The sequence below is a fragment of the Silene latifolia genome, chromosome 11 (genome assembly GCF_048544455.1).
Source record: "Silene latifolia isolate original U9 population chromosome 11, ASM4854445v1, whole genome shotgun sequence".
NCBI lineage: Eukaryota > Viridiplantae > Streptophyta > Magnoliopsida > Caryophyllales > Caryophyllaceae > Silene > Silene latifolia.
The window spans coordinates 17,664,842-17,677,305 of NC_133536.1; the positions used below are offsets into that span (position 1 = coordinate 17,664,842).

The 12,464-nt window shown below is 42.0% G+C and overlaps 1 protein-coding gene and 1 pseudogene across 1 annotated transcript; one reads left to right on the top strand and one right to left on the bottom strand.

Moving 5' to 3' along the window:
* Positions 1-1,179: 1,179 nt before the first annotated feature.
* Positions 1,180-3,439, bottom strand: LOC141611261 (uncharacterized). The gene is made up of 2 exons (XM_074429762.1): positions 3,141-3,439; positions 1,180-2,511 (listed from the first exon to the last, which is right to left on the bottom strand). Exons 1-2 carry the CDS (start codon positions 3,363-3,365, stop codon positions 1,309-1,311), a joined length of 1,428 nt encoding a protein of 475 aa, XP_074285863.1. The 5' UTR covers positions 3,366-3,439; the 3' UTR covers positions 1,180-1,308.
* A 1,801-nt stretch (positions 3,440-5,240) lies between these two features.
* On the top strand, positions 5,241-8,553 carry LOC141613010 (uncharacterized; annotated as a pseudogene).
* Positions 8,554-12,464: the final 3,911 nt, after the last annotated feature.

The window sequence follows — 12,464 nt, forward strand, 5'->3', positions numbered from 1 at the left end:
TTAACTTAAGGAACTATGTGTTTTATTTTATTATCAAATCTTTTGAGAGTTGCTGAAATCTTTTCATTGAGCCTTGTGTAGATGTAAATCAGTTACACTACTCTAAAATCATTTTAAAATAATAAAAAGTTTTCATCATTTCCAAAACTTAGATTTTTATAATAATTTCTCTACTTTTATTCATCAATCTCGTTGTCAGTGTGCTGTGCAACAGTCACTCATACTGTTGCATAAACCTGCTGTACCTCTTGTGAACTTACAATCCATTAAGTTTCTCAAGTTTGTACTTAATAGCTCTTACTCGTGTTAGTCTCTAACCAAGTAAAGGAGAATTTTTTTAAAGGTACACCTAATTCATCCCTTCCCCCTCTTAGGCGTTAATCGTTTTTAACTCTTCAGATAGTTATAATTGTTGGAAATAACTAGTCTAGAGCACACTCAATCATATAACTGTGAGACCGTTTCATATAAACCGACATAGCTAGTTGTATGATAAGCTAGGGCATACTGTAATACTTAGACGAAAGTTATAAACTTTAGTCTGTATAATAATACGCAACAATGCCCTACATTAGTAGGATTAATCCATAATTTTGAAGAAAGTTGAGTTTACAAAAATATAAACATAGAATTACCTCGAAATTGGCGTTCATACGCATATTTCCACTTGAAACTTGACAGAAATATGGACGAGCAAACTTGAGTGGTGACTGGTTGGGTACCTTACTACTCCGTAGTTGCTACCTTCCAGGCAAGTTTACAAAGAATATAAACATACTCCCTCTTTTCAAATTCAGGGAACCTGTTTTATAGGCCGGCAGCAAGTTTGACCCGACTTGATAGGACCCGAGAATTTTATGACCCGAAATATAACCCGACCCGTCCGATGACGACCTATAAACCATATATGCGAGTGTACACCTAGCGTATATGATTATTGTACAAGTTCGAAGTCCATACTGAAACCCAGATAATGAGTACGCACCTTATGACTTGACCGATTAAGATAGTTGACATCTACTAACCATGTACGGAGTAATTGATGTAAAGTTGATGATTACAACTACATTTTGCTTGTTCATCTTAGAAGCAAAACTGAAAGGTCTAATCTATACACTCTACAAAGGCAATATGAAATCTGAGCACATATAATGCATAGTCAATCAAGTCAAACACAAATTTTTACGTAAGACGGTTTCATAACAAACTAAAAGCCGAAAAAAAAATAGATTCCAATCCAAACAGACTGCATAATACTTGTACCTAAGCAAACAAATCTAATTAATGGAACCAAAGATCACTTAAATTTCACTCTACAACTTCATAACCATCATCACTACTAACTTCTCCCTCGGATCGACTCTTACTTTCGCTAAGCAGATTCAACAAAGTGTCTTGATTCTCAAGCATCTTCTCACTTCTTTCTTTATTGAGCACAATGTGTGCACTCAACACGTCCATGACGCCTTCAAACTTGTTTAGTACGATGTTTTCGAAATCTTCCTTCGCCTGTTCAGACAAAACTCGATTCTCTTCCACAAGTTTGTCACGTTCTTTTTCGAGTTTTTCCAACTGTTTTATCATCTTTTTTAAGTGACCCTTCAACGTATCACACTTTTCTTCGGCGTTCAACACCTCTGTTCGCTCTGTTTGAGATTTCTCAATCGATCCCCTCAAATTGGCTAACTCGTTGCTTAAGCATTGCGCGTTTTTCTCAATTTCCGACTTGATTACTGTCCACATCTCTTCTTTTACTTGTTTCAAATTTAAATTCCTATCCCTGTCTTCTTGAAGATACTTGATAATCTCATTAGTCTCGTCAACCATTGTCTTGTATTTCTGTACCTCCTTTTCCAACCGTTCCTTGTCTTCTCGAAGATACTTGATAACCTCATTAGTCTCGTCGACCATTGCCTTGTATTTTTGCACCTCCTTTTCCAATCGGTCCTTCTCCTTTTGTTCTTCCTCGAGAACAACCTCGAGATATTCCTTTTCTTGTTCTATTCGTTTCCTCTCAGTCATTTCATCTTCGAGATCTCTGTCTAAATCTTCCGCTCTCATTACTTCTTGCTCGAGACCTCTCTCTAAATCTTCCGCTCTCATTACTTGTTGCTCGAGATCTCTCTCTAAATCTTCCGCTCTCATTACTTCTTGCTCGAGAGCACTCTCGAGCATTACCTTCTCGGCCTCTAATTGTTTCCTGTAAGTCGTGGCTTGTTTCCTCCACTCTTTGTACGCTGTTCTCTCCGACGTGATACAATTGAAATGTTCCACACATTTATCTTCGAGCAGGGATACTTTCTCCTTCTCCTCTTCGACAAGTTTCTCGAGATCTTTCTTTTCTTGAATTATAATTTCCAGTCGCTTCGTTAACAAATTCATTCGAGACAAAAGCTCTTTTTGTTCTTTCAGTAATACTTTGTTTGCTTCATGTATGATTCGATTTCGTTCCACAAATCTTTCCTTCAATTTTTTGATTAAGTCTTTATACTTGTTCACCAGTTCATCCACCTGCATCGTATTAGCAATCAATCAATCAATACTAACTCGATTTACGAACAATTGTACATTCAATATAACACATCAACCGTAATTGTACAAGGACTCACCCTACTCAATTAATTAGTATCACCGATAATTTTATATCGATTTTTCTAACGTGTTCCCTTAGGGAACAAGGAAGGATTTCATTAAGTATGGCAAACATTAGTTTGTACATCAATTTCTGATGCTATATTCCTAAGAGTACGTATTTCTGTAATTAGTTTCTTATCGTTTACCCTATCGACCAATTTTATATCTCACATATAAAGCACTGGACAAAATATGTTTGCCATGGCTTTGTTAAACTACAAAAACAAATCATTAAATACCCGAAAACAAAACCCTAAAATAACTAATAAATTTAGGGTAAACAACATATAATTACTTATTATTAATTAAATTAATGCCCTTAGCTTTATAAGGTGAAAAGTTTATAACTTTTCTCACAAAGCAACAAATTAAACGGAAATTACTTCCTACAAACCGATCTATAGTGTCAACTTCGTTAAAAAATCATATCATAAAAAATAACACAGTAGATAACTATTAATCGAGATAAAAAAGACAAAACAAACAAATACGATAATAATACGTACCTGAGTTTCGAGGATATCGACCACAAGGTAACTAAGACATACGACAATTGCTGTTGCTAGAGTTACTACCAATCTAACTTTGATAACAAACAAAGCACAAATAAATATCATAAAAACCTTGAGAATTGCAAACCAATCTATCTTCATAAACTTTGATGAATGTTTTTTGAATAATTTGAATAACAATTCATCACCATTAATTAGCCAGTCATAATTAATCGCCATAATTCTAATAATTTTCTCTCTTTTTGATGATTTTCTAGGTTAATGACTGTATAAATTACGGCTTAATAATATTAGGTATTTATATATAAGAGAGGTTCATAATTTTTATGCCCTAAAACGGCTAGAATTATGATTTTCGTAATTTTGGTTTTAGTAAGTTACCTTATTGCTCTAGGACTCATATGAAAGTAGATTTAATAGTGGATTAAAACTTAAAAAGATAATATATTATATTATATTATATAATTCTTTCAATAAAAAAAAAGATTTTATATAATTTAAAAGTCGTGAAATTTGTTATGGACTTGTATAAGGAAAATATAATTGTATATCGTTAGTGATGATTCATTGATTCTCCTATTTCTTAGTAGTCACGTAATATTAGGTGGGTGAAATCCTAACTGATCATAATCTAAAGTTTGACAACGTTTTAATGTTTCATAACTTACAAATCCGGCTGGTCATGTAGCTAGTGCTAAAGATAACGAAGTTTATCGGTCATGTAGCTTTATTCATTGATATATCATGTAATTTTTTTTTTCACTAGATTGCCCTCTAGGTCATTTCCATTCATATCCTCCATTAATTTATCCCTTTTTTATCCTCGCTCTACCGGCGCCCGCCACCTCCCTAACCATGACCGGCGATCATCGCCCACAAACAAAAATCGTTCGAGCGTCATCACCCGTTCATCACCGCCATCTGTGCATCACCATTTGACATAGCAAAATCAACCCGACAAGAGACCCGAAATTGACCCGAGCTACTGCACCCGAAATATGGCCCGAAACCTGAACTGACCCAACCTGGCCCGAAAATGGCCCGAAAATGATCCGAGCTTTCTTGACACGTAACAGACCCCACCCCAAATGACTCATTCCAAAACCAACCAACCCGAAAATGAACCAAGAAAACATAACTCTAATTGACCCAAAAAAGACTTGAAATGACTCTCTCTGATCTTAGGGTATGTTTGGATTGAGAGATTTGGAGGGAAAAGAAAGGGAAGAAGGGTAGGAGTGTCAAAATTCCTTATTTGGATAGGAAATAAGGGTGGAGGGAAATTGAGGGGGAGGGATTTGGAAGGATCCATTTTCCCTCATCCAAGGCAAATCAAAATTTCTCTACAATAGGAGAATTTAGAGGGAAATTGTGTTCAAACACCTACTTCTCATTCCCCTCCCCTTCTCTCCAGGTGTGATGATCCGCACACTTGAACCCTTAGTTTTATTTATGCTTATGTAATTTTATTTCCCTTGTACTTTTTTAGTAAGTAAGTTCTTAGTTTAGCTTAGTTGTAGAATAGCTTTTATTTCCATAAATGGGTATATCGCTATTCTGAACTAAACTTGTAAAATCAATGTTTCCTGCTACCAGGATGTAAATATCAAATTTCCCTCTTTGGGGAGTACTAGTCAATCAAACATCTGCTTCCCACCAAGTTGCCTTCTTATTGCTTGTTGTTGCTTTCTTGTGAACGACTCTTGCCTTCACCTTCTAACAAGCCCGTGTGTGTCGATCGAGACTAGGATTTCGACACCCACAACCCGAGACCGATTACGAGTGCCTAGTGCCTGACAAACACTAGTGCCTAACGCTCTCGCTTTCATTCTTGTCAAAGCGTTTAGACAAAGGTGCGCGTCACGCCCCGACTCAAAGTTTCGGACCGTGACATTTGGTATCGAGCCCTGGTCTTCTTGACGGGCTCTTTGATACGATGGCAACAAAGGCGGTAGAACCGAGTGGGACTAAAAGTGATACTAAGGCCAAATCGCGCTTTAGAGAAATTGATGGACGAGAAAATTCCATCCTTGGAGGCACTCATTGTGAGTTTGGGGAATACTCACCATGTAGTTGAGGAGACGGTAAAGGGGCATGCTTTGCCGCTTCGAGGCCGTAGACGAGTCCATAGAGGGGCATGAGAGCCGCCTTGTGGCCGTCGAAGAGGCGATTCCGAAAGAGTATAACTCGGATATGGGTTATCTTTATGATAAAGTCGAGCAACTCGAGAACATGTGCAATACCTTGATGAAAATGGCCGCGGACGGGAGTTTTGGTGGAACTCCTAAGGTGAAGCCGCCTACACCCCTCAAGTATAGTGGGGCGAGAGATTCGAAAGAAGTCGATAATTTCATCTTCGACATGGAACAATACTTCCGAGTGAGTGCGCTCGATGAAGGTCTAAAGGTCAGTACCGCGAGTATGTACCTAACGGACGACGCCAAACAATGGTGGCGCTCGAAGCATGCCGAGATCGAGGCAGGAACCATTAGACTAGAGTCATGGAATGATTTCAAACGACTCTTCAAGGAACAATTCTACCCGGAGAACACCGATTTCCTAGCTCGAAGGAAATTAAAGAACTTGAAACATACAGGCTCGATTCGCGATTATGTGAAAGCATATTCGGCTTGTATGTTGGAGATAGCGGACATGACCGAGAAGGATCGGGTGTTTCAGTTTATTGATGGTTTGAAGGAGTGGGCTCAGGCGAGAAATCATGCGACAACGACTGAGTCCCTCGCAAATCGCGATGACAAATTTCTTGAAAGGCTAGTTGACTATTACACGGAGCGCGAAACCTCCCAGAAGAAGGGATTCGCTGCAACGGGCGGAAGCAACCAAAGGTTTGGAGGGACGACTTCACAAACAAGACCTCCCTCTACGGGTAATAGTCGGTTTCGTCCCGGAGGTGATAATAGGAGATGGGGTCCGACGAACTCCACTCCAACCTCTTCTAAGGGTAGTAGTTCTGAAGCGTCGACTGCTAGAAAGCCGTTCGCGTGCTTCCTTTGTAGAGGACCGCACCGAATGTCCGAGTGCCCTCACCAAGGGGAGTTCAACACCCTTAAGAAGAATTTGTCCAAGATGTCGGTAGAACAGAATCCCGAGGGGATAGGCCCTGATGCAGAGGGGTGCGATGATGATGAGGCCAGTGAGCAAGGAGAAATGGCTCGAATGGGAGCAGTCCACATGATGTGCTCAATGGACAAAGGCGATGAACGCTCCGAGACCAAGTCCACGGAACTGATGTACGTGGAGATAAACGTCAATGGGAAGGCCACTCGAGCAATGATAGATACAGGAGCCTCCCATAATTTCGTCACCCCCGACGAAGCGAAGAGACTCGGAATGAAGTTGAACCGCGAAGGAGGAAGCATGAAAGCTGTCAACTCCAAAGCCTTGCCAATTCAGGGCGTGGCTAGAGAAGTGGTGATCAAGATGGGCGAGTGGACGGGGAAGCTCGACTTCACCAGCGTCCCGATGGATGACTTTAAGATCGTCCTCGGCATGGATTTTCTGAAACGGACCCCAACCTTTCTGGCGCCCCACAATGGATCTTTAATAATGGTGGGATCAAAACCATGTCTTGTGAAAGCTGTTGAAACTGACCGAAAGCAAAAGGGGCCACTCCTATCGGCAATGCAGTTGAAGAGGGGACTTCAAAAGGGAGAGCCTACATACTTGTGTACAATGTCCATGAAAGAAGACACCTTTGCTGAATGTGTAGACCCACAAGTAGAGAAGGTGCTAGAAGACAATAAGGACTTGATGCCCGATCAGCTACCTATGAGTCTGCCACCCCGACGTTCGGTAGACCATCAAATTGAATTACTCCCGGGCACCAGACCTCCTGCTCGAGGGCCATATCGGATGGCGCCTCCCGAATTAGCGGAACTACGAAGACAACTAGACGATCTGATTCGCTCGGGGTCGATACGACCTTCCAAAGCTTCCTATGGAGCCCCTGTGCTCTTCCGGAAAAAAAACAGGGACGGTAGTCCGAGATTGTGTATCGACTACCGGCTCGAACAAGCCGACGGTGAGGAACCGCTACCCCATCCCATTGGTAGCGGATTTGTTCGATCAATTACAAGGCGCTGTATACTTCACCAAGCTCGACCTAAGATCTGGTTATCATCAAGTTCGAATTGCCGAAGGAGATGAGCCGAAGACTGCTTGTGTGACGAGGTATGGGTCTTTTGAATAGTTGGTCATGCCCTTCGGCTTGACAAACGCTCCTGCAACGTTTTGTACGTTGATGAACCATGTTTTCCATGAGTACCTGGACAAATTCGTGGTGGTATATCTAGACGATATCGTTGTATATAGTCGCTCATTGACGGAACACGTAAAACACTTGGAGTTGGTGTTCGCGAAGCTCCGAGAGAACCACCTATTCGTGAAGAGAGAGAAATGTGAATTTGCCCAACCTGAAGTGAATTTCCTTGGTCACATAGTGGGAAAAGGCAAACTGAAGATGGATCCGAAGAAGATTGCCGCTATCAAGGACTGGGGAACCCCAGGGAATGTGTCTGAGCTCCGCTCTTTCTTGGGGCTCGCAAACTATTATCGAAGATTCATCCGAGCGTATTCGAAAATTGCTTCCCCGCTCACCGACTTGTTGAAGAAGGATACTAAGTGGGAGTGGTCTATCGATAAGAAGAGGGCCTTTGAGAAGCTCAAGGAAGCGGTGGTACAGGAACCGGTCTTGGCGTTGCCGGATATCACGAAGCCTTTTGAAGTTGAGACGGATGCATCTGATTACGCCCTCGGGGGGGTGCTACTCCAAGAGGGTCACCCTGTGGCTTTCGAGAGCAGAAAGTTTAATGGAGCCGAGACTCGTTATGCGGTACAAGAGAAAGAACTCCTAGCTATTGTTCATTGCTTGCGGGGATGGAGGCATTATCTCTTGGGATCAAAGTTCGTTGTCAAGACTGATAATACCGCTGCGTCTCACTTCCTGACTCAGCCCAAGCTGACAAGCCGACAAGCTAGATGGCAAGAGTTGTTGGCAGAGTTCGATGTGGAATTTGCTTACAGACCAGGAGCCGCAAACAGAGTCGCTGATGCTCTAAGCCGAAGATGTGATTTGGCTACATTACACACGATTGCTCATTTGTCCACCACCACCGTGGTCACAGATATTCGAGCTAAGGCAAAGGAACACCTCGACCAAGACCCAATGGCGAGGACTCTGAAACAGTTGGCCTTAGAAGGAAAGACTCGCAAGTTTTGGGTGGAAGATGGGCTTTTATTCACGAAAGGACATCGCATCTTTGTTCCAAAGGCGGCCGGGTTGAGGAAGATGCTTCTACAGGAGTGCCATGATACCTTGTGGGCGGGTCATCCGGGATGGCGAGAGAACCTTATGCCTATTGAAGAGAAGTTACTACGGCCCCGATGAAGGATGATGTGATGGAGTACACGAAGACATGCCTCATTTGCCAGCAAGATAAGGAGAGAAACAGGCTTTCGGGGGTCATTAAATCCGTTTCCCGTACCTACACGACCATGGGAGAGTATCTCTATGGACTTTATCTCTGGGTTGCCGAAGGTAGGGGCGTTAAGTGTGATCCTTGTCATTGTGGATCGATTCTCAAAATACGCGACTTTCATTCCTCTTCCTAAGGCGTGTAGCGCTGAAGAAACTGCCACCATGTTCTTCCGACATGTTGTGAAGTATTGGGGATTGCCTCAAAGTATAGTCAGTGACCGCGATTCTCGCTTCACGGGACTATTTTGGGGAGAATTGTTCAATCTCCTAGGTTCGAAGCTGCGGATGTCCTCAAGTTACCATCCTCAAACGGATGGCCAGACTGAACGATTCAATAGCATGCTGGAAGAGTATTTGAGACACTTTGTTGGGGCAACTCAAATGGAGTGGGTAAGACTCCTTGATGTTGCCCAGTTCTGTTTTAATGTGCAGACGAGCTCTTCATCCAACAAGAGCCCGTTTGAGCTTGTTACAGGTCAACAGCCGCTATTGCCTCCCACAGTTGCAGATACATATGGAGGCCGGACAAAGAAAGCCCACGAATATGTGAAAGAATGGAACGTGAATGCCGAAATTGCTCGAGCTTACTTGGAGAAAGCGTCTCGCCGCATGAAGAAGTGGGCGGATCAGAATCGGAGACCAAGGGAGTTTAAAGTAGGCGACATGGTCATGGTGAAGCTGAACAAAGAGCAGATGAGATTCCTCCGAGGACGAGACAAGCGTCTAGTGCGGAAGTACGAAGGCCCAATCCAAGTGACCAAACGGATTGGGAAGTAGCATACAAGCCGGACCGCCCGCTCGGATGAAGTGTCACCCCGTCTTTCATGTGAGCCGTCTAAAGCCTTACCATCCGATCCCGAAGATCCCACCCGCAACAAGAGCAAGCGCGCCAACATCCGCTCCAATCAACTCCCAGCGACATCAGCCGACTGAACCAGCCATGAAGATTTTGAAGCGTTGCCGAGGACGGCAACAGATTAGGTGGGGGAGAGTGTGATGATCCGCACACTTGAACCCTTAGTTTTATTTATGCTTATGTAATTTTATTTCCCTTGTACTTTTTTAGGAAGTAAGTTCTTAGTTTAGCTTAGTTGTAGAATAGCTTTTATTTCCATAAATGGGTATATCGCTATTCTGAACTAAACTTGTAAAATCAATGTTTCCTGCTACCAGGATGTAAATATCAAATTTCCCTCTTTGGGGAGTACTAGTCAATCAAACATCTGCTTCCCACCAAGTTGCCTTCTTATTGCTTGTTGTTGCTTTCTTGTGAACGACTCTTGCCTTCACCTTCTAACAAGCCCGTGTGTGTCGATCGAGACTAGGATTTCGACACCCACAACCCGAGACCGATTACGAGTGCCTAGTGCCTGACAAACACTAGTGCCTAACGCTCTCGCTTTCATTCTTGTCAAAGCGTTTAGACAAAGGTGCGCGTCACGCCCCGACTCAAAGTTTCGGACCGTGACACCAGGCCACTCTCTTTTCCTTCTCTCCATCCCTCTTCCCCTTTCCAAAATGACTTGATCCGACCCGAACTAATTCGAGAATGTGACAAAACCGAATGACCCGACCTGCATTGGCCACACCTACTCAAATCCGACCCGATTAACCCGTTTGCCAAGTCTTACCACCATCCCCTCCACCACCGGCGACCTCCACATAACTTTTTTTTTACTACCGTACTGCACATGTACGCAAAGGTAATACTTCTACAACATTTTTTACTACTACGTATTTCAAGATTAATATGATGTATACATACATCACAACTAATATAACGTCTCAAAGAAAACGGCATTGCAGAAAGAAATATATAGGACAAACAATTTAAACCAAAATTGGTTCGGTTAGGGCCGAACTAAGCCAACCCACATTGGGTCAAAAAATCGGTCGTGTTAAATGTCGTCGACACTTTTACTAATTATCGTCGACAATTAACACATCTTTCCAATTTTGCTTCCCATTAACTTTCCCTTATCTCTCTCCCTAATCTTTCTAAAAGGAAAAAAGACGGTTTTTCGGAAAAAAAATCGTAATTTAATTTACAAACTTTTCGATTAAAACGGTTTTAAACATACGGTAACAACGATCAAGTTAATAACAGTTTTAAAAATATTTTCGTCCAATTTTTTTAATTTTTTTTTTCCGGACGAAAATATTTTCCGTCCAGACGAAAAATATTTCTGTCTGGACGAAAATGTTTGTCGTCCGATTTTTATATTTTTTTGAAAAAAAAATATTTTCTAACTTAGATTAATTTTTGCCGCGGTAATCGATAATCACTAATCAGTTCTAACAATAACGATTCTATTCTAAACCACGTAAAATTACTAACTCATTACAAATTTTTAAAAAATTAAACTAGTTTAGATTACTTGTCGTCGATTCCTTAAATTTGGCGGCGGAATTGAAGCGGTGGTGACGGAAATGTCGTATTTGAAAAAAAGATATTAAAATATGGAAGGTTTAGAGTGATGGGTAGATTAGGAAAGTCATTAAATGTCGACGGTAATTAGCAAAATGTCGACGATGTTTAGCAGATTGGCAAAAAACTAACCGTGCCTAGAAACTTACAGGCCTGTTTCATGGGTAGAAGTGGGCCAGATTGACTATAAGAGGTCTACTTTATTTGGTCGTTTTTGTCAGGAAACCATTTCAACCAAAATTTTAAACTTCCAACATTTTGTGATGATCAAGCAGGTCATAAATGTATTTAGTCTAGACAGAAAAAGACCAGAAGGCATAGGACGGACCTTGACACCAAAAAAATAAGAAAGCGGATCCAAATAGCCAAATCTTTAAGAGAAAACCGAGTAGCAATATGAGCAATAAACCGGTTTAATGACTCCAGACAAGGACCAAGGACAACTATGTCATCGACATAGAACAACAAGTAAATAGGAGAGGGCGAGGCATGAAGAATAAAGAGCAACGGGTCAACAAGTGACCCACGAAAACCGTAGGACAAAAGATATGACTTCAGTTCAGTATACCAAGCTCTCAGGGCTTGTTCAAAACCATAAATAACTTTAGATAACTGACAAACATGAGACAGATATGAGGGATCAACGAAGTCAGGTGGTTGCTCCATGAAAACAGACTCAGTGAGATGACCCTGTAAAACGCGTTGTTGACATCCAACTGACGCAGATGCCAACCACATGTCACAACAGAAGAAAGTAGAATATGAATAGTTATAAGTTTTACGACAGGATTAAAAGTTTTAGAGTATTCGATACCTGCATGTTGATGAAAACCCTTGGCAACGAGCCTAGCTTTGAATTTGTTAATGGTATCGTCAGGAAGATACTTGACCCAATACACCCATTTACAACCAACAACATTTTGGAATGGAGAGCGAGGAGTAAGAGTCCACGTTTGATTGCGAAGAAGAGCATCATACTCATCTTGCATTGCCGCACGCTAGCGAATATCAAGTAAGGCTAGCTTGCTTAGTGGTAATAAGGAGAGACGTCGGAGATTGAAGGGTAAGCATTTTAGCGTATTTGGTATTTGGTTTATGTATGTCATTAGAGAGGCGAGTAATAACAGACCTAGCGGGTGGGGGAGGAGGAGGAGGAGGAGGAGGAGGAGGAGGAGGAGGAGGAGGGGGAGGGGAGGGGAGGGCGAAGAACCAGGGACAGTAGTGGCAGAAGAAGAGGTAGGGGAAGCAGGGGAGGTCACGGAGGAGATATGGGAAGAAGGGGAGTCTGCTACATGGGAGGTAGTGGCAGTGGCAGAGGGGGTTATAATACCATATTTCACCGTATTTTAGCCCATACTTTATCTCTTATTTGATCAATTTAATAACTCGATTA